The following is a 23881-nucleotide window of genomic DNA, read 5'->3' on the forward strand; positions in this document are numbered from 1 at the left end:
GATCGAACCACCCTCCTCAGTTTGTACTGGTCCCTTGTCTGATCGAAGCTCAACTACGTGTGCTTTGTTTATGCATCTGCACTCCTTTGATCATCAATATGGGGCTTGTCCCTCTTCTGTTACCTCCGGGAGTCTGCTTTTGCCACTTGCTACGGCGGCCTGAATTCACACTACCTGCAACTTTCCCAGTGGGTGTGAACCCTTCACCACCTTGGCTTTGTGACGCGGCCCGTATTAACCTTGGCCTTCATTCGCTTCCTAAGGACACTACTCCAGCCTCGGTCTATCACCTTCAGTTTCACGACTTTTTCATAGAACTTAATGATAGTACCTTTGTATACACTGATGGCTCTTCGACTGACCGTGGGGTCTGGTGTGCCTTCGTCATTGACACCCGTGTCTTTTGATGTTGGCTTCTGGCACACTCATCAGTATTTACAGCCGAGCTTTTCGCCTTGTATCAGGCCACAGAGTACATCTGACGACACAGCCTTCCCAATTGTGTCCTCTGCCCAGACTCTAGACACCCTCCAAAGTCTCTGTGTGCTGTACACTGCTCATCCTTTAGTGCAGTGGGTCCAGGAAAACTGTCACTTGCTCACTCTTGGTGGAGCCAATGTCATGTTTCTGTGGGTCCCTGCTCATTTCGGTCTGCCAGGAAATGAGGCTGCAGATGCTGCTGCCAAGGCTGCAGTCCTCATACCTCAGCCCTCAAGTACTTGTATTCCCTCTGATGATTTCCGTGTTGCCGTCTGTCAGTGGGTGGTGTCCCTTTGGCGTCGCCAATGGTCCTCTCTTCACGAGAATAAACTTCGGCTTATTAAGCCTCTCCCCACACCTTGGATGTGACCACATCTCGGCCGTCCCGCCGGGAGGAGATTATTTTAACTCGGATGCGTATTGGGCACTGCCTTTTTAGCCGTTGTCATTTGCTCAGTGGCCCTACCCCACCACTTTGTATGCATTGCGTCCAAATTCTAACTGTCCGCCACTTCCTGCTGGAATGTCCTTTTTTTGGCAATTTACGTTCCAGTTTGGGTTTGCCGTCAGATTTATCAGCTGTTTTAGCGAATGACGTGCAGGCTGTCAACTGTGTTTTACTTTTTATCTGCCAAAGCAATATGGCAAAGGCCATTTAATTTTTATTTTTGGACCTCCTTTTTTTTCTTCTTTCTTCTTTTTTTCTTTTTTGTCACCCTTTTTCCACGTGCCGTTTTTAGCTGTCTCCTATTCTGTCCATTGGGACTGACATAGTCGTTTCCCTCGTCTCTGTGTTTGTGTTCTATAGTCTTGACTTGGGCGCGTATGACCCCATTTGTTTTTTTTTTTTTTTTTTCGCCCTAAAACAAAACAAAACAAAACTGTCTTGTAATTCAAAATACTTAGTTCCTCTGCCTGTTACCAGTTTCGGATGCTTTCACATCTGTCCTCTAAAGTTGCACATTTCTTATGCTATCCTAACAATCCCAAATGGGTGGTGTGTTATATGATTTTATTTGCTGAGTATGTAAAGCAGCATGGATGTCCACAGTGGTTGCACACCTAACACACTGACTGCTGCAAGCAGAGATATGGATGTTTCACCACCAGGACAGGCCAAGGCATCAGGTATAAGTCTCTTCTGTGGCTGCTGGTGGCCTAGTGTTGAACAGTAAGCTCGAAGGATGAATAGTGAAGCTACATTTGCATAGTGTTAGTATTTACTACTTAACAGTGAAATCAAACAGTGGAAACTCCGTGTAGGAATATCAGTAATGAAGAAAAATATAGATTGTAACTTACTGTTTACTGTAAAGATGAGATGCTAAGTTGCAGATGGGCACAATTAAGACATGCCATTCACTCACTCACGCAAGCACTCCTCATGCACATGACTGCCAACTCCGTCAGCTCGTGCCAGAATGCATTGTGACCCGAGCTGCCAGATTTATGAAACTTCCTGGCAGATTAAAACTGTGTGCCGGACCGAGACTCGAACTCGGGTGCTTTGCCTTTCGCGGGCAAGTGCTCTACCAGATGAGCTACCCAAGCACGACTCACGTGGAAGGTAGGAGACGAGGTACTGGCAGAAGTAAAGCTGTGGGGACGGGGCGTGAGTCGTGCTTGGGTAGCTCAGTCGGTAAAGCATTTACCCGCGAAAGGCAAAGGTCCCGAGTTCGAGTCTCGGTCGGGCACACAGTTTTAATCTGCCAGGAAGTTTCATATCAGCGCACACTCCGCTGCAGAGTGAAAATCTCATTCTGGAAACATCCCCCAGGCTGTGGCTAAGCCATGTCTCCGCTATATCCTTTCTTTCAGGAGTGCTAGTTCTGCTAGGTTCGCAGGAGAGCCTCTGTAAAGTTTGGAAGGTAGGAGACGAGGTACTGGCAGAAGTAAAGCTATGAGGATGGGGCGTGAGTCGTGCTTGGGTAGCTCGGTCGGTAGAGCACTTGCCCGCGAAAGGCAAAGGTCCCGAGTTCGAGTCTCGGTCGGGCACACAGTTTTAATCTGCCAGGAAGTTTCTTTTAATTGTGCCTGTCTGCAACTTGGCGTGTTGTCTTTACCATAAGCAGCCATCTGTCTTTTTCCTACACTGTCGAGATTCCTACTTAACAGTGAATCTGGCAACTTGCCGGCAGTATGTGCACATCGTTCTATTCAGCCGAGCCGCACTGCTACTCACTCATCTGCCAGAGTACCTGTGCACCACCGACTGCTGTCCAGCCGAGTATTCCCGAGAGAATACGAGTGAGGCTGAAACTGCTCCTCTCTTTACTGCCACGAGACAAAATAGAAACTGTGGGGCCCGTGGAATGTCGTGAAACAGCTGCTCAAATCACCAAATCCCTACCGTGTTTCTCTCTTGGGCCAGAAGTTGGAACCAGTGTCAACCGAGGCTCAGCCGATCAAAATCATTTTTTTCTTCCATTGCTGCAGAGTCCAGGTTTTATGGCTTTGTACCCATTTCCCTGTTCCGGGCATTTGTATAATTGATGTGTGGTTTTGCAATTCTAGCTCACCCTGTAATTCGCAGCTTGTGCAGCTCCCTTTGTGTTGCTTTGTTGCGTACAGGATTTCAGAGTTCAGCATTCAATTCCTTTGTGATCTTTACAGCTGTTGTCCTCTTAAATTTTTTTTAATAATCTTCTCGAATGACATCTTTCGCAATCACTCGACATACACTTTCGTTCGTGTTGTTACTTAGTGGGTGACGATTTTTCACTTTCCCTGAATGTGTTAGAAATGTTTGGTACGGTGCCTCTTGAAATGCTAAACACTTCGGCTACCTTGGTTACAGAAGCACCCACCGTACGAGTGCCAACAGTTTATATGCTTCCCAAATCACTTGGTTCTGACATAATGCTCTCTCAACTACATACAATACTTCGCTGACTACAACCGATGCAACGTATTGAAGATGTTGTGCAGATGCTGTTCGTGATCAAATATGTTGTGCAGATGCTGTTCGTGATCAAATATGACAGCACAACCTGCAGGCGGGCTGGCATCTGAATTTTGTTCAAGAATGCATTCCTCGTGGCGTTTCCATATTTTTGTCCAACCCCTGTATTTTGTAGGAGAGTAAGAAGTGAAAGTATGCAAACTACGCTGGCAGCCGTGTCTGCAGGCCGACGCAGTGAGAGTGGCTTCTGAGTGTTAAGTAGGATGAACTGAGCTGCTGGGTTAACTTACCCACACGCGGGTGCCACTGTAGTTCACCATCCGTCCGAATGCAGGAGAACTTCACTTGTGGCGCCACATCCAGTGTATACCAGTAATATCCACTGACAGTACCTGTAACCCTTTTTCTTTTCTGTGGAACTGCATAATATTAATCTTTGTAAGACTAAGGTTAAGCTGTTTACTGTCAAGCAGATGTAAGCTTGTTCCGCAATTCCTATGACAGATAGTAGGGTAACTTGGGGTAAATCCGGCCTGGGTGGGTAAACCCGACCGCCCTCTGTTTGTGAGAAACGGCAAAGCGGAACTATTTAGCATTAGCGTTACTATAGTATAGAGCATTCGAAATAACGAAAATGTCACCTTGGCAGCTTTGCCGCATTTGATATTTAGACACTCAAAAGACAAGAAGTGTGTTTTTGATTGATTCAATTTAATTTTTGTGCAAATTGCATTACTACATTTTCCTTATTCAGGGTGTATACGACCCGGGACAGCTGGGAGATCCGGGAAAAACCCGGGAATTTTTCCATCCAGGGAAAACCGGGGAAAACCTGGGACTTGTTTAGAATTCCGTGAATTTTTCATTGTTTTAATTTTCAGTTAAACTTTTGTGATTTTGACTGGTAAGAACCAATACTCTAACAAAGGATATTATTGTATCCCGCTACTGCAGAATGATACTGCAGCAACAAAACATGAATGGGAGAAAAAACAAAAAAAAACGAAAATAAAATTTAAGTTCCAAAGGAAATGCGCCGTATACAACAACAAAACAGTGCTCATACAAGCGTCTGCCAACAGTTAATTGTGTCAGAGGCTTTAGGAACACTATGCAATGCTTTATAACAACAAATTGCCTCCGATGAGCGTGACGTGACAACTGTCTAAATTAGATACGTTTGAGCAGTTGCAGGCGGGCTCCTACGCATGCGCAGTTGAGTCGCGTATGAGTAGTACCTTCTCCCGCTTCTGGTTACGAAGTGTGGCTGGGCGCCGCTACTTAATATTGCCCCGGTTCGGAAATATCGTAGATTCGGGGCTGATGCACAGAGCAGTCAGAGTTCTGGTGCAGAGGTGGGTCGTCTCCACGTGGCCTGTGTTTACGTTCAGTGATTTTGTTGTTTCCTCTTCGTTTATTGTTCTCACGTTAAATGATAACAAAATGGATTTTTGTGGCCGGGAGCTATCAAATGAATTAAAATATGTTCGCATAATTACGGAAGGCTAAAATACGTTAATAGTTTCAGATTTTATTTCCTCCTTTGACAGTCAAGCATTAATCGCCTTACAGAACAATGAAGTTATTTTTGCTGGTTTGCTAAAGAGACTTGGCTTTTATTAATCCTTTCTACTGCGGCAGTCAATTTAATTGAAACCAAGTGTCTAATTTCACACTATTGGTTAGTTTCATCTGTTCGCTGCATATCAAGTGCACGTATGGTATTATGCTATATTAAAGAACCAAACATGAGTACTGGTACTCCAAGAAAATTTACATACGGATGTGCATTTTAAGCTGAATTGTGCACTTTAGTATGGTTCGCGAAATCCCGACGCTCTTGAAGTATCCTTTGATATCTTGTTTCTTTTATGATATAATGTAAGATCTTTTAGTGGTTTACACGTACGAACACACGGGCTTCCTGCGTCATCGTAGCTGTGCGAGCGCAGTGACGCCTGTTATCTGGCGCTCTCTGGCAACTGCTGAAACGAACCTATTTCTAACAGGTCGCACGAAAATATTGCGAATGGTGGTCTGAAAAGCGTTACATTCAAAGCAGATTTCCTTTTACGCAAGATGGACTACGTGCGAGAATGTACGATGAATTTCTCAAATCACAAAGCGTTTGACTCTCATTTAAAAATCAACTCTTTGAGGACGACCATTTAGAAGTATTTCGAGCACAGAAAATGAGAAATTTGCGTTGTTATTAAAAATTTTACTGGCACATTTGTGTGTGTATCTTAAAGTGCAACACGCGCAAAAAAGATCAACATTATATGTGGAAGCTTAGCTTCTCTTCCAACTTATTTATCTTCGAAACCAATATTATATGTGAATGCTATGTATATTAATTTAAGCCATTAGCTTTTCTTATTTGTGTATTCGTGCTACTTAAGAGTGATCTTGCTATTGGCTGACTACATCATGTATCCTATTGCTGTCATCAGCTGGCAAGATCACGTGAATGAGCTATGATGCTTACAAAAGCGCATCGCAATCTCAATTTCAATGCTTCGGAAAGTTCCATGCGATATTTGGTGGAATTCAAATTCATACCTTCATAATACGAAAATATACAGCGTACATGTTGCTGCACATCAAAGGTCTTTCAAAACGTGTTTTTCCCCCTGAGTTTCGTTTTCTAAAGTGCCGGGATATTATACGTCGGTATATAAAACCATTAACATTCAAAGGATTGATGACTTTTACAGTGCCAAGGAAGAGTATACTGTCACTTAACACGGAAAAGGTGTATTTTCAACTGGGAGAAAGTGTATTTTTAACCGGGAAAAATCCGGGAATTTATTTTCCTTGTCCACGTATACACCCTGGTATTAAATAAAACGATTGGAAAACAAATGGTAAGTGATTTTGTTATGCATTTAGTGACCCATCAGTGTATGTATCGTTTTTGTCTGAAATTTCGTGTAAATTGTTTCTGTGTGTGTTAAATGGAAAAATGGCATGGTGGGGTAAAGCCGACTACTAAATGGTGGGGTAAATCCGACCACATATTTTTTATTGTTTGTGTATGGAATTATTTATTTATAGAAACAAAGTGAATTTTTGTTTATTTTTAGGAAAATGGTACGAAATTACAAACGAAAAACGACAAAACTTAATCAAAATGATATTCGCCGAGCAGTTGCTGCAGTGTCTTTACGATCGCTCGTGATTTTATCATTCCGAGATTGACATTGCTGTTGCACTGCCGTGCTATGAAATCATCCTTTTTCAATTAAAATTTACATTCACATAACTTTCAGTATGTTTAGTACTCTAAACATTGTTATTTTTTGAATACATTTTGTTCATTTATGTAAAAAACAAAATTACTAATAATTATTTAAAAAAAAACAAAAAAAAGAAGAAGAAGAAGAAGAAGAACACATTAATTTAGAACTATTTCTGTGCAAAATCAGTCAATCAAATAGGGGTTGGATTTACCCCACCATTTGTGCAAATGGCAAAAATGGATGTTTCTTACAATCTCAAAAACTATTGATCGTATAACAAAAATATTTTGCAAACAGTTGTTCCTTTATATTACCTATAATTTAACCTATATAAAGTTAAGATACGACCTTAGATAAGCGCTTTATAGCCACAAGAAATTACTAAGTCGGTTTTATCCCACCTTACCCTATACCCCATCTGTCCATAAAGTTTCAAGACTGGAGACATATAGTCTCCCCACAGTTGAGTGCAACACAAAGGACATTCATACAACTATGGGAAACTGTCAGAAAAGTCCTCCTTTAGGAAGTCATTCAACTTTAGGATGTCATTCAACTTGAGCATCACATTTAGACCTTTGTTGATCTTTGAAAACTGTGAGAAATCCACTCTGCACTTTTTCATTTTGTGATAGGTTCTTGTCAGTAACATAAAGCATCACCACCCATGATGATTTTTTTTTTTTTCCTCCAGAAAAGAATTTTCTGTGTTTTTCTTTTCAGTGGAGTCACAGCAAGTGTCCATGCATTGTAATTTTTGTTTGGGAGTTGAGATATGTGGGACTAACTTGGTACACACTTTTGTCGTCTTCAAAATGTTTTAGAGAATGTCTTGAACAGTTGAGACAGAGGTGGTCAGTTTGTTGCTTTATTGAAATTTGTGACACGACAATGTTGAGCTGCACGGCCACTATTTACCACTGCCTGCTAACAACTGACGGGTCAAATGCAAATCTGTTGTTTCCATTTGTTAGTTCAAGCAGCCATTATTGTTTCTGACATATCTAATATTCCAGGAATAAAATAAGTTCTGGATCTTTTTGGATGGTCAGTATGTAGTAGCAGGTAGCAGGACATATGTCTTACAGTTTATTATAACTGCTATGTTCTCTGTATGTTCTTGCACAATTTTTTTGTCACCAGACGTACAATTTGTGTGATAACGTGCTGACTGTTAGGATGAATACCAAATGCCAGTAAAAAACTATGCTGATTATTCAAATGATTTTGAGAAGCATTCTCCCATTGTGTCTGTATTGAAAACATAGCAGTTATGTGTACAGGTGTGTAGTTTCAAGTTACACTATCCTTTCTGCAGGTATCGACGTCGAGCAGGTGACGATTGTGGTGAACTTCGATCTGCCAGTGCTGGTGAACCGGCGGGCGGATTGCGAGACGTACCTCCACAGGATCGGCCGGACAGGTCGCTTCGGCAAGGCTGGCATCGCTATCAACCTGGTTGACGGACAGGAGGCGATGGGGTTGCTGCGGCAGATAGAGGAGCACTTCGGTACGGACGAATGCGGGGTTTGGTTTGTCACATGTGGCAGGGTAGCGACTCGCGGCTATTAATGGGGAGACACAGCTTCTTTCTGAGCAATGATGTTTCCAGTGTTCAGGCTTTATCCTCTGACTTGATGTGTGATTGCACCACATTCTGAGCTCATGAATCTGTTCTGTCAATGTTGAAATAAAAATAAGGGAAGGGGCAGAGGTAACAACGTCCCCTGTAATTGATGAAAAGTACAGTCAACATATGTGTGAGTGAGGCTGATAATGTTGCTAATTTTCAGACGACATCCTCCAGGTGTGTGTGTAGTCTTTTACACGTCTTGCTCCATAGGACCAAACTGATGACCAAATCTCCATGGTCAGGGAATGAGTCAGTACAAGTCAGTAACTGCAGAAGAGTAATAATAGGTAAAATAAAACATACTCAGATCCTATGCAGATGACAAGCTATGACCATATATAACACAGGAATTAGTGTACCCTTCAGGTACAAGCTGTTGGTACAATGGTATATTTGTAAATGAGACCATTGCATTGCTCATTTGGGGAAATTCATGGTGGTATAACTGTTTATGGTAAATATGAAGGGGATGGTGGTTTTGTGTGTGTGTGTGTGTGTGTGTGTGTGTGTGTGTGTTGTTTTTTGAGAGGGGGGGGGGTGTTGTTCACACACGCATTGAAAATGTAATAAGGTATGTTATTGGGAACAGACACGATACTAGTGTAAATATTGTCATTTAAGATGGATTCATGTTGTTTTCTTTGCTGTCTGTATATTTGAAATGTTTCAAGGATGTCTAGATTTTTGCCTTCAGGTTGGATATGTAGGATGCTGATACTTGTGTTGTTGACAATGTGTTTTGTTTCATGCATGTGGGTGGCTATTGCTGATGTGGTATTTTTGTTTTTCATTGCTGCCATGTGTTCTTTGAATCTAATCTCAAATGATCCACCTGTATGGCCCAAGTAGAAACACTCACAGTACAAAATTGAATATTTAGACTGTGTTGTGTCTGCATAAGCCAGACAAGTAGATCATTTGAGATTAAATTCAAAGAACACATGACAGCACTAAAAAACAAGTAATACCACACATCAACAATATGTATGCAAATGTGTAAAAGTCCATTTTATATTAAAAATGTGTATCATGTTCTGAAAAGCCATTTACCCTGATAATAATAAAATGCTGGTGTTGTAAGGAAGAACAAACAAAAATTTTGTGTATAGTTGCACTACTCAAATTGGAAAGAGTACAGTCTGCAGAGATGGTATGAATTTAAGAAATCTTCCAACATTCTTTTCATGCACAATCTCTTATTTAAAATCACCTCATTAACCAATATTTGTACTTCCTATGAAAGGAATATCCTGAAATCAGTTAGGGGATCTCTAGATAACTTTAATTAAAAGTTTAGACCCACTAAGTTCAACTGCTCATGCACAGCAGTCAGTACAGTGTGGTGATAAGTCATTAGATTCAAATGGAATACAGTTTTCCATGTACATGGCCATTCCCCATACAGCAAAGAGCTTCTTGAAAAAATGGCTAGCTAATATGTACCCTGATGTAGGGAACCACTCAGTGGTCACATTGTTTAAGTGGTGCTCCAGTACACTAATAATGTCTATCAATACCAACAAGCAATTCACTAACTTCATCTGTAATCCATTTTATACTTCGGTGAAATATGCTAATTCCTTGACTACATAGATATCTGACCTTTTTGAAGGTGTTTCCTTAGTTAGAGAAATTTTTCATAAGGAGGGATACTGATAGCTGATTTCAATCTAAGGAAGGGTCAGCTCTAACAGCTATCACACAGAATTTTCCCACGAGTGAGCCCTACCGTCGTCCACTACGCTGTCAACATCATCTGCTTCCCATAGCTGTTGAGATACGGACCATGTATCCTGCAGCTGTTGGCGTACGCCTCTGCCACGAGAACTACCTAACAGCAGAAACTACTTCTTTCTATTTCAATTTACAGCTAATGTTGGTTTCTTATCTGTTGTAGCCTGCTGCATGTTTCCTACATCTACAGCTACAAGAAAGCTCTCTCCTCTAAACTGTGACAGTTGGTCATATCTGTTGGGGATACATCAAATGAAACTGTCTAAATATACCCTTCTCCTGGCAGCCTTCTTCCCAACTGCCAGTTACCATTCCCCAGCCCGTTTGTCCCTCCTCATCCTATCTACCTCCTCCCTTATATTTTCTAACTGCACCTTAATGGCACAGATCATACACTCCTGGTCCTCTGTTGACTTACTGCTGCTAGATATCATGCGATTTTGTCACAAATCTTGCACTGTAACCCACTACTCGTGAACCTATGATAGAGCCCACAAAGCTCTCTGGTTAAAAAAAAAACTGTGGCCGCCTTACGTAAGTTATATTACAGTAAAGTGATTTTATGAACTATTGCTTTGATTGAAACAAAACACACACACACACACACACACACACACACACACACAAAGGCCCCTCTTCTCTTGAGATTCCCAGTTCTTCACAGAGGCAGTCTGCCATTTTGTTCTTTGTTATTCAGACTTGTTTCACCTGACTGAAAGCATTTGCACCATGTGACCACTGTGTTGCACAACTCCATTATTACCACAGTAGTTGTAGTGCTAGGGATTCTGCATGAGAAATCTTGTGCATAGAGGCTGCCCAATTGCTGACACATCAGTACTGTCCCAGAAAATACAGCCACTCGACAAAGGATGTGACCCGTCCAGGATATTGTTCAAATACCAAATAGTACTAACAGGGATACTGAACTTTTGTAAAAGAGGGCAGCCAAAGTGGTCGCATGTTTGTTAAGCCGGAGATGCTGAAGAAACTGAACTGGCAGACACAAAGTAGGTGCAGAGAAGTCCTACTACTGAAGTTTCAAGAACCACCTGTAAGTGACAAATCTAGGAATTTACTAAAACTACTGTACATATCACTCCCATAGGGATTCCTATGACAAGATTAAACTAATTTCAGCGCCCCCAGAGGATTTTAAGCAATCCTTTTTTTCCACACACTTTACGTGAATGGAACAGGAAGGGGGTTATAACTAATAGTAACTCTGCCATGCCATGAATTTCACATTCTTACTATTGCAATGTAATATTATTGTCAGCAGAATTTTGTGGTTTGGTGGAATTTTACCAACTGTTTACTTCACACTCATCTGTCTCATTCTCACTTTCAGGCAAGAAGATAGCACTGCTCGACGCAGAGGATGTCGACGAGATTGAGAAGCTAGGCCAGTGAGCAGTCACCACGTGTGCTGCGCAATGACTGACTCTTTACGAGCCTGGTGTGGCATTACGTGGCCAGTTCTGGGTGATTTGAACGTGCAAAAGTTACTTATTTTTAATTTTGGAATACAGTGAATTGAAGCAGAACAGTGTGTTTTGTGTCAGTGACGTTTACGTATCAGTGATGTTTATATGCTCCTCTGTCCCCTCTACCTTCCTATGTTCTCCTGCTCCACCCACCGTAATGCCTTCCTCTTTATTCTGGACTCGTGTGAACAATTCGTTCTATGGATTGTTGCTTCACAGCTCTCACCATTCAGCTTGTAATGAGTAGTAAAGATATGATGTATGTAAATAAAGCTATTTGCATAAGTTTTGTTTACAGTTACTCGAGTAGCTTTCCTTGCTGCAGTAATACCTTTTTGCAGAATTGAGCATGCTCCCTGTAGTCCAGTCAGAGGAGTGTCCTCAGTTGAGAAGCGGTACAGTCCAGGTGACAAGTGGTGCCATAGTCTTTCAGCTACCGTATTTACTCGAATATAAGCCGCACTCGAATCTAAGCCGCACCTGAAATTTGAGACTGGAAATTCAAGGGGAGAGAAAAGTTTGACTGCACCTCCAAATCGAAACAAAGTTGGTCCATTGTAACACGAGACACAATTTATGTCGAATGGATGAAGATACAGCAATAGTAGTTTGGTTCGAGTCATAAGCTTAACAGTTAAGCTTTACCAAGTTGCCAATGCTATGTGTCAGGCGCTCCGTTCGTATTTATACGGGCACCCTTCCTTTTTCACGTGCTTCATCTGGTTTGAATCGATTGCTTATTTTGCTTCGATCTGATAAGTGCCGTTCTCTTTGTTATAGGTGTTTACGTCACTCTAAGCTGAAAATGCGTTACTGTACTGTGTTATGCATTGTTTGTCGCATTTTGATGATGAGTGTTTCCGACCTGTTGCCGCTTGCGGCGTGGCTTGCTTTTGTGCGCACTACCGGCACTTACAATAAAAAAAAAGAGAGGAATTGTCTCATTAGCGAAACAATGGCAAGAGACTGCTATTTGTTGTTACTTACACTGCTGTTTTCTTTGATCATCAACAACAACCAAATAATAGACTGCATATGATAGAAGATGTTCTGAACGAGGAGTCATCTTAGATTTAGAAATCTAGTCAGTTTCCATGCTTCATTTCTGACTGTATCACTATTCAGCATAAGAATAATACAAATATAAACATGACATGATACGTATAATCTTCCACGTTTGCTGTTGTCTCACTCTAGTTTCGTAGTTTATTAGGCATACAGGATTTAAATGAGATAGCAGCAAACACGAAAGAATACATGGCACAATGTTTTTCTACCTTTTCTTTTAATTTATTTACTGACGCAGAGGTTTTGGCGTCAGTATTTATCTTTGTGCCTCCAAAGCATGCATGCCTGTGAAGCGCTACATATATTCGACGGCAGAAGTTAGTTGTGCCGCCACCTACCAACATTTTTCAGAACTTCCGCTTACTTTGTACTCGATTCTAAGGCGTAGGCAGATTTTTGGATTACAAAAACCAGAAAAAAAGTGCGGCTTGGATTCGAGTAAATATGGTATTACGTACGTACAGACTGATTATTGCAATTTGAATTGTGCTACCACTTAAGTAAAATGTGGGCAGTGATGGTATTCAGTTCCTGCACTGGTGTGTAAATGAGCAGCGTTACTCTTTGTGAGTACAATTACTCACTTGTGATGTGTTCTTCTGAGACGTAGTACGACCAAAATGTTAGACTTGTTTTCCTACAGTGCTTCTTAACATAAAATCTAACTCCACCATTTGCAATTCCTTCCAAAATTTAAATTGCATCATCACATCAGTGATGAAGTGGACATTGTTAGACAAATAATGAAAAGCACTTATCACATCAATAGCTTATACTCATCTTACATGCAGATTTAACAAGACCTGGGTTTTTATTTCATAATAATCCAACACACTTTTTTTTCCAAATTTGATTTTATTTTCTCCAGGCAAGATTTGAAGAGTGGAAATACAAAACATTCTAACTGCCAAAGCTCACATTCATCAGGAAAAGGTAAAAACAGTATCTCTCTCTCTCTCTCTCTCTTCTTGTGCAAAATTTATTTGTAGCCAAAAAACTGAAGCTATTCTTATGCCATAGAATTGTGCTGTCCACCTCGTCATTGCAGAATATAATGAGACAATAGTCATCTTGTGAATTTTGCAGTTCATATGTCTGTGCATGGTAAGAAAATTGGGGAGGAATTTGGCCTTACGCAAGACACCTTGGTAGTTTTCTTTTCACCCAGACAAGTTTTAGATGTGTCTAGGTGAAAACAAAACTACAAAGGTGTCTCACATAAGGCAGAATTACTTTCCAGTACTCTTAAGAAATGACACAGATTAGAAAATAAATATAGTAATTTGTTAAAATGTTCTAATAGCCCTACAAGGAAACTGACAGTCTTAAGTTTTATTTGAGATAATGCAGGTACAAAAATACCACAGTATTATTTTAACTACACTCATGCTCATAAATTGAGGATAATTGCAGAATGTGGTGCCACACAACGCGGCACTACACAAAACTGGCACTAATAGCATAGGTACATACGGAACACACACGACACAGATCTGTAAGTCCACAGTATTGGTGATAAGTTGAGAAAACCATCCTGAAACACGTCCTACAGAACGCCACTGTTTCCTGTGCTTGTACCCTGACATCAATATTGGATATGATCACCATGCACACGTACACAGGCCACACAACGGGTTGGCATACTCTGGATCAGGTGGTCGAGCAGCTACTGGGGTATAGCCTCCCATTCTTGCACCGGTGCCTGTCGGAGCTCCTGAAGTGTCTTAGGGGTTTGAAGACTTGCAGCGATACGTCGACCGAGAGCATCCCAGATGTGCTTGATGGGGTTTAGGTCTGGAGAACAGGCAGGCCACTCCATTTGCCTTATTTCTTCTGCTTCAAGGTAGTCATCCACGATGGCAGCTCTGTGGGGCCGTGTGTTGTTATCCATCAGGAGGAAGGTGGGACCCACTGCACCCCCGAAAAGGCAGACATACTGGTGCAAAATGACGTCCCGATACATCTGACCTGTAAAGTTCCTCTGTCAAAGACAAGCAGGGGTGTACGTGCACCAATCATAATCTCACCCACACCGTCAAACCACAACCTCCATCAGGTCCCTTTCAAGGACTTTAAGGGGTTGGCATCTGGTTCCCGGTTCACGTCAGATGAAAACCTCGCAAAAACCACTGTTCAGACTTTATACCTGGACTCGTCTGTGAACATAACCTGGGACCACTGTTCCATTGACCATGTACTGTGTTCTCGACACCAGGATTTACGGGCTCTCCTGTGACCAGGGGTCAGTGGAATGCACCTTTCAGGTCTCTGATTGAATAAACCGTGTCTGTTCAGTCATCTGTAGATTCTGTGTCTGGAGACAACTGTTCCAGTGGCTGCAGTAAGGTACGGAGCGAGGCTACCTGCAGTACTCCGTGGCCGTCTGCGGGCACTGATGGTGAGATATCGGTCTTCTTGTGGTGTTGTACACTGTGGACGTCCCGTTCTGTAGTGCCTGGACACGTTTCCTGTCTGCTGGAATCGTTACCATAACCTTGAGATCACACTCTGTGGCACACAGAGGGCCCATGCTACGACCTGCTGTTTGACGAGCCTCCAGTCGCCCTAGTATTCTACCCCTCATAACGTCATCAGTATGTGTTCTTTGAGCCATTTTCAACACACAGTCGGCACTAGCACGTCTGAAAATGTCTGCACACTTCCTTGCTGCATCTTACTCTGACATGCACCAACACACCTCTGCGTATGTGGACTGCTGCCAGCGCCACCGTGCGACGACCGCAGGTCAAATGCACCGCATGCTCATACCCCGGGGTGATGTAAACCTACAAACCGTCCACCAGAGCATTGTTTCACCATGTATCAGCATTATCCTTAATTTATGAGCATGAGTTAGTAGAGGTGTAGTCAACAAAAACCATTTCTCATTTCGGACACTTTTTACAAATGAATAACAAAATTCAATTCCTGAAAAAAGAATCCCTCCGTATTGACTTCTGTTCCTTACACAACTCCGTTCTTGAGATCAGATGTAGGAAAGTTTGCTATAAAGGTTTCTGTGCTGTTGAGGGAGAAATGGCAACATTGTGAACAAGTTTTTCTGTTTTTCAAACTGGTCTTTCACATGAAGTAGCACGGAATGTGTCTGCCATGATGGTCTCTTTTGGGTACAATGACATTTCTCTATTCCTCTATTTCAGAGTAAGGATTTTTAATAGCTATTTGAGATGAATGAGTAAGAGACACTTTATTCATAGTGGATTTGGGGATCTTACATGCCTGCTTTGACAGCAGTGTTTCTGTAGTGTCTTTAAAATCAGAGTAGTCAGTTCTATGCACTGGAATTACATGGAATGATTTCATAGCTGTAGCTTTCAGAACTCCTGAGCAAAGCACTGCTCGGCACCTTCCGTAGTAGAGTTGGTGTATGTTGATCCCTGGCAGTTGGCAACTCTGTTGCCAGCCACGATTGTGAACCACAAATGGCTGCAGACAAAACAGTAGCCATCTATTGAGCCGCTGCTTGAAGATGCCACTGCAACTGTCAGGGATTGTCTTACAGGGGCTTGACCGTAGTAACAAATGTTTGGAACATTTTCGCCGTAATGTGACACTTGGAACAAGTCGAGGAACATGCAATGGAGTACTGAGAACAAAAAAGCACTGCAAAAGTGTTCTTTGGAAAAAATGGCACTAGGAACATTTTCAATTTCCACTCTTCCATTTAACTTCTATTTTTCTGTACAGTTAGTGTCTTTTCACAGCAAACCATTAATATTAGTAAATTTATTGCATCACTTTTCATACCTTCTAATATTTTAATTTATTATGTTGCTATGTGACTTAAGTACATGTACCATTTAGGTTATTCTATGTTGATTGGAATATGAAATTAATATTGCGTTCCAAATTGTTTAAATTTTAATATAAATTTGATATTTACTTGATATGAGTAAATGGACTGCCCCCTGCACCTGTATTTTTATCAAACTTCAAACGGTTGTGAGCACTATGGGACTTAACATCTGAGGTCATCAGTCCCCTAGAACGTAGAACTACTTAAACCCAACTAACCTAAGGACATCACACACATCCATGCCCGAGGCAGGATTCGAACCTGCGACTGTAGCAGTCGCACAGTTCCGGACTGAAGCACCTAGAACTGCTCGGCCACTAAATGAAGGAAAATTCTCTGAGAAATAGTTGAAATTGGAAAAATGTGTGCACAAAACTTAAAGATAATGCAAAGAATGGAGAGAGAGATTATTTATATGAATATCTGTATTATCAGATTTTGCTTTAGTTATACTATTTGACACTGGCAACTACATTACACCATTGGTCTCCATTTACAGGGTGTTACAAAAAGGTACGGCCAAACTTTCAGGAAACATTCCTCACACACAAAGAAAAGATGTTATGTGGACATGTGTCCAGAAACGCTTAATTTCCATGTTAGAGCTCATTTTAGTTTCGTCACTATGTACTGTACTTCCTCGATTCACCACCATGATTTCATACGGGATACTCTATCTGTGCTGCTAGAACATGTGCCTTTACAAGTACGACACAACATGTGGTTCATGCACGATGGAGCTCCTGCACATTTCAGTCGAAGTGTTCGTACGCTTCTCAACAACAGATCCGGTGACCGACGGATCGGTAGAGGCGGACCAATTCCGTGGCCTCCACGCTCTCCTGACCTCAACCCCCTCGACTTTCATTTATGGGGGCATTTGAAAGCTCTCGTCTACGCAACCCCGGTACCAAATGTAGAGACTCTTCGTGCTCGTATTGTGGACGGCTGTGATACAATACGCCATTCTCCAGGGCTGCATCAGCGCATCAGAGATTCCGTGCGACGGAGGGTGGATGCACGTATCCTCGCTAACGGAGGACATTTTGAACATTTCCTGTAACAAAGTGTTTGAAGTCACAATCGGTTGCTGTGTGTTTCCATTCCATGAGAATGAGCTCTAACATGGAAAGTAAGTGTTTCCGGACATATGTCCACATAACATATTTTCTTTCTTTGTGTGCGAGGAATGTTTCCTGAAAGTGTGGCCGTACCTTTTTGTAACACACTGTATAAATCACAAAACTACAACAGGTTTCTCAAGTGCCTTAAAAAGGCCATAATCTTCAAAATGCTTTGTAGGGACCTCTAAAAATGCCAAATTTTAAAGTTTAAGCCCTAAAAATTGTATGAAAGCCTTTTTTAAAAGTTTCATTACTTTTTCTCTCAGTATACTTGTGGAAATAATCGTTTGTGTATGAGACAAAAGTGAGGAAGGAAAGCAAAAGGTTACTGCTCGTATACAATTTGGCTATGGAAAGAAGGCAGGTCGATACTGTGTGGGGAAATGGGATGCACAGACGGTCGCTGTGGAAGGACCAGTGCTAGCAGCTTACGGATGCGTGCACCTCGTACCGTACAGTACCTACGATATATTGTACTCGCGGTTGTAAGAAGAGTTCACACGCTTTATATAGACGGTGAGTGAGTGTCGGATGTAGTATCGGACTTTTTTGTAGCAAAAAGTCTAAATTAAGACTGTTAAAATTCAACGATCTCAAACATCCACTACTGTTAGATCACTGCGTGTGGCATATGGCTACAATGGGGGCTAGAATACAGACAACAAGGAAGTCAACTAAACATGCTGACATTATACGAAGAACAAACCGCCTTCTTTCCGTACTTGAGCTGTTGAGGACGTGCCGAAGTCAACGGTGAATTGCTGGAATGCATGACATTGCATTTCTTTTGCCCATTTGCAGTGGTTTTCTTTGTATTGCTACTGCTGGCATAGTTTGACTAGTAAGGAGGGCGTGTGTTTTCAGTTGACAGTCGACAGATTTTCTGTGTGATGACAAGAATAAATGTAGTAATGAATCATGTGTGTCTTTCCATTCAGTCCTTTTGATCAGTACCCTGTGAGCTAGTGCTTTTTTAGTTCTTTAACACAGATTTTGTTGAGTGCTACAGCCCTTGAGTGAAAATTTAAAAATGCCATAATGGGCAAATGAGTTTCTAATCGTCCTCGGGGTCGATAGAAGCATTGGGTAGCTACACGAGACTCAGTCCGGGCATCAGTTTCATAGGAGATCAAAGATGTCACAAAGACAAGTGCCTATTCTTTGTTGGCAGGCGCTGCGGATTATATGTTAACTACAGCCAAGACAGAATAGATGTACATGCCCACAGTGTCTTCAATCTCCATCTATGCATGTGACGTCAGGGCAGAATTTTGCGGAACCAGAGTTCCTCCCCTCCACTGAGTCGTTTGTTGAATGTTACTGCCAAGTGTCCATAATGTGTAAATGTGTTTTTAGTCGTCTTTGGTTAAAAAAAGATGAATTTAAAAATTGGAATATACCATCTGATGATAAATTCAAAGCAAATTGCATTGTGTGCTTGGAAAGATGGGAGAATCATCCTTAAAACAACATATTTTTCCACATGTATATGTTGTTTTGGTGAATGTTTTACTGCAGAATAAGTTTGTGATAATATTCATTAATACAGAACAACCTCTCAAATCCAGAATTGGTTGGTGCTCGCCGATTATGGACTTAAGATAATACCAGATTAGGAAGAGAGATCCCGAAATATCGCTTCTGTTTGAGACTGTAAACATTATAGGTATTTCTGCAGAAAACGTGGGTATCGAGATATCCTGCTTGTGATATCGTGTATTGATTGGTTCGTGCTGACTTGCTGATGTTCGCTCGTAAGTGAAAACATTCTTGCAATATATGATGATAAACAAAATGCATGGAAAGTAAGTCAAATCATTCTCATTGTTTCCATGTAAAATACCGATCTGCATAGTTTCTGGTTCGTGTAAGTGTAAGCTATTATTATTTTGGCGCTCGTTCCTCATGTCAGTCACCCTATTACCAAAAAAGAAAAGAAAAGAACTGGAATATTTAAAGAAGTAATTTGTATTCTTTCTGGAAACGCTAGTTTCTTTTCCACAGTTTTTTTTTTTTTTTTACAAAGACCATATGGAAATATATTTTTCCTAATTTGTCACTGTTTTCGTTAATGCAGTAATGTAAACAAACTAGCAAAAGATCAACATGTTCCACTGTAAGCAAAATATCTCGAACATTCACATTAACAGATACCATAAAAACTGTTTTAAATTTGATATATGAGGAGTTTCTTCTCAGATCCTATAAATCGCCATGACTTTGTTGCTAGATATAAGGTTCTTTTGCACAGGTAAATTGCTCTCTGCAAACAATAAAATTTTGTTTTGGAAGATAAATCTATATATGCAGAAATTCATAAAATTAGTTTAGGCTTTTTAGGAAACTTAATAGCAAAAAATTTACTTTTTGAGGAAAAAGTCCCAGAGAAAGGTATCTTTAATTTAAGATCTAATGATTGTAATTTTTTGATTCCATTAGTGAAATTTCTAAGTGAGCAGGCATCTCTCTTAAGGTCTCAGTCCTTCAGAGGAAAGGCTTGATTTTTATTTTTTTTTTTATTATTATTTTTTTTAAGTAAGTTCTTGACTCCAAATTTTTTAAAGCTTTACAATGTCATCAAAAAGTATTGATTTTATCTCATGCTCAAGCAGATGTAGAAAGAGGTTTCTCATCAAACAAATTAATATAAGTGGAGAATATGACAAGCGAAACATTTATTGCCCAAAGATCACATAAAACATCCTGGGGATTAGCTAATTTTGAAGTCAGCAAGGAACTTCGTTTATCTGCTGCTACCGCCAGGCAAAAATATACAATGTATCTTGAAGAACAGAAAAATTTGAGACAAACTGAAATTCTAGATTCCAAAAGAAAAACATTGGTAAATGAAATAGGACTGAAAACAAAAAAGAGAACTTTAGAAGCTGCTATTAGTGAGCTAGAGAAATGTGCTGATGATTTGGTGGAAAAAAACTGAAAATATGGGAGATAAGAAATATACTTTCCAATCAAACAGTTTCAGAAGATCAGGCAGGAAAAGAAGAATTAACAGGACTAAACACTAAAATTGAATCAGTGCTGAAAGATGTGAAAGTAAATTAGAATACAATATACAATTATAATTAATGTGTGCTTTGGTGGTGGTACAGTGTGTGTATAAAATAAAATGTACTTATAAAATATATATTTTAAAGTGACTCATTATGCCTTTTAGTTGGTTTTGCAAAATAAAAAACTGTGGTACTAGTAAAAATTTATTTTATCTTAAATTTTCAGTCTCTTTTGTTTTCTGTTTAGAATGAGTACGTTCATAGGCCCTAGTTTTCAGATCAGAAAAAGAATGAGAACCCTGTACAAAGACATCAAGACTAAATTGGTGTTCCCTTCACATGCTTGAATTAACAATTCTTTTTTCTTCTGAACATTTAGGCTGTTACGGATGGTGTGGATCCGGACACCCTTCTGTAATAGAACACTGCACTGCACCCAGCCCCTACGAGTGCCCCGCAACGAGTGAATCAGATTATGGCTGTCCTTTCTGTAGCCTGTAGAACCTATGTATTGCCATAACGTGTTCTTAGAATACACATGGAAATGCTTCAGACTGACTACTGCTGGGCAGTGAGAGGTGCGCACCACCTGTGAGGCAGGAGATAATTGTGGCTACATGTGTGAGAGCTAGAGGTATAGTAGAAACCCACTAACCCAGTACCTTCAAGATGTTGACGGTGCCAGACTACTAAAATGCCATGTTACTGAATGTCATCTAAAAACAGTTGTGTATGGAGTAAGACACACAAGGTAAACAACGGGTGAAGGTATTTGATGGTTTATTGTATGTTCGGTGCTTCGGTAATAGTCATAAAAAATTAGAATACTGTGCAAAACAACCTTTTAAAGAGCAAATGAAAAGAAACTTTATTGCATACACCGTGTAATGTAATTTTACAAGGGGTACACACACGGGGAGAAAGCCGGGAATTTTTTCATCCAATAGAAATCTGGGATAAACCTGCGAATTAGTGGATTTAGTTGATTTTTCATTGTTTTAGTTTCCATTTAAATTTTTGTGTAATATTCAGGGTTAAGAACCGATACTCAGGCAAAGAAGTAGCCCACTAATGCAGAATAATACTGCAGCAATAAAACATAAGTGTGAGAATAACACTGAAATGAAACTTGAAAATGCACCATTTACATCATCAAAACACACAAGCTTTTGCCGACAGCAAAATGGTTCAAAGACTATGCAATGCTTTACACCAACAAAATACTTTCGATGTGTGTTTCTTGTAGACCTAATTTCTATGAGCGTGAAATTGAAACTGTGTACAGTTATAACAGGTCGCGAAAAAGGAATACGAATGGTAGTTTAAGAGTTACTTCAAAAGTAAATTTCCTTTTATACAAGATGAATTACGTTACATGTGAGAACGGCCATTGAATTTCTTAAATCACAATACATTAGATTCTCTTTCAAGACTTAACACTGAGGAGCAGCCATTTAGAAAAATTTCTGGCCCAGTGGACCAGGCATTTATGACGTTAATTAAAATTTTACTATCTCATTTGCACTGGTATACACTACGTGATCGAAAGTATCTGTTCACCTCGCTGAAAATGAATTAAAAGTTCGTGGCGCCCTCCATCAGTAATGCTGGAATTCAATGTGGTGTTAGCCCACCTTAGCCTTTTGGCAACTTCCACTCTCACAGGCAGACTCGGTTTCAAATAGAACAGTACATGACCTCAGTTCATGGCTTGTAGAAAATAAACCAATGCTAAATCACAGTAAGACTCAGTTTTTACAGTTTCTAATGCACAATTCAACAAAACCTGTCGTTTTAATTTCACAGAATGGGCATATGATTAGTGAAACTGAACAGTTCAAATTTCTAGGTGTTCAGATAGATAGTAAGCTGTCATGGAAAGCCCACGTTGAGGATCTTGTTCAAAGACTTAATACTGTCATTTTTACTATTCGAACGGTATCAGAAGTGAGTGATGGTTCGACACAAAAATTAGTCTACTTTGCTTATTTGTATTCGCTATTGTCATATGGTATTATATTTTGGGGTAACTCTTCCCATTCTAAAAGCATATTTTTGGCTCAGAAATGGGTGGTTCGGGCAATAAGTGGTGTGAGTTCACGAACCTCTTGTCGACCTCTGTTCACGAGTCTGGGTATTCTGACATTGGCCTCTCAATACGTAAATTCCTTTTGTCGTTTCTTGTTACCACCATTAGTTTGTTCCCAAGAATAAGCGGCTTTCACTCGGTTAATACTCGGCAGAAATCAAACCTGCATTTGGATCAGACTTCCTTAACTCTTGTGCAAAAAGGTGTGCAGCACACTGCTGCATCCATTTTCAATAAGCCCCCTCGAATTAAAAAATCTTAGCAGTAATCCACGCGCTTTCAAATCGAAACTGAAGAGTTTCCTCATGGGTCACTCCTATTCTGTCGAGGAGTTCCTTGAAAAATTAAGCTGATTTTTATTGTATTGCTGATAGCGTTTACTTAAACTTACGGACTGACTTTTTTAAGGTTCATGAACATTTATTTTTATCTGTTATTACGTTTATGTTGTAATTTCGTGTACTGACATGTTCCATGGCCTTGGAGATTTGCTCCTCAATTTGGTAAATAAATAAATAAATAAAAATGTTCCATCAGGTGATAGGAGGTTTCTTGGGGAATAGCAGCCCATTCTTCACGGAGTGCTGCACTGAAGAGAGGTATCTATGGCGGTCGGTGAGGCCTGGCACGAAGTCGGCTTTCCAAAACATCCCAAAGGTGCTCTGTAGTATTCGGGTGAGAACTCTGTGCAGGCCAGTCCATTACAGGGACATTATTGTCGTGTAACCATTCCGCCACAGGCTGTGCATTATGAACAGGTGCTCGATCATGTTGAAAGGTGCAATCGTCTTCTCCGAATTACTCTTCAACATTGGAAGCAAGAAAGTGCGTAAAACATCAATGTAGGCCTGTGCTGTGATAGTGCCACACAAAACAACAATGGATGCAAGCCCCCTCCATGAAGAACACGACCACACCACCGCCTCCGAATTTTACTGTTGGCACTACACACGCTGGCAGATGACGTTCACCGGGCATTCTCCATACCCACACCCTGCCATCGGATCGCCACAATGTGTACCGTGATCCGTCACTCCACACAACGTTTTTCCACTGTTCAACCGTCCAATGTTTATGCTCCTTACACCAAGCGAGGAGTCGTTTGGCATTTACTGTGTGATGTGTGGCTTATGAGCGGCCACTCGACCATGAATAAGTTTTCTCACCTCCTGCCTGTCATAGTACTTACAGTGGATCCTGATGCAGTTTGGAATTCCTCTGTGATGGTCTGGATAGATGTCTGCCTATTACACATTATGACGCTCTTCAACTGTTGGCGGTCTCTGTCAGTTGA

General features: G+C 40.8%; 1 protein-coding gene across 1 annotated transcript in view; it reads left to right on the plus strand.

Annotated features, from left to right (window-relative positions):
- Nucleotides 1-11763, plus strand: part of LOC126213181 (DEAD-box helicase Dbp80-like) — a 154002-nt gene extending 142239 nt beyond the window's left edge. The window contains exons 9-10 of the mRNA XM_049940809.1: nt 7943-8134; nt 11343-11763. Coding sequence (XP_049796766.1) covers nt 7943-8134; nt 11343-11404 — 254 coding nt within the window. The 3' untranslated portion in view covers nt 11405-11763. The remainder of the gene's footprint in view (nt 1-7942; nt 8135-11342) is intronic.
- The last annotated feature ends 12118 nt before the right edge of the window (nt 11764-23881 follow it).

The sequence above is a fragment of the Schistocerca nitens genome, chromosome 11, assembly GCF_023898315.1.
Source record: "Schistocerca nitens isolate TAMUIC-IGC-003100 chromosome 11, iqSchNite1.1, whole genome shotgun sequence".
Classification (NCBI taxonomy): domain Eukaryota; kingdom Metazoa; phylum Arthropoda; class Insecta; order Orthoptera; family Acrididae; genus Schistocerca; species Schistocerca nitens.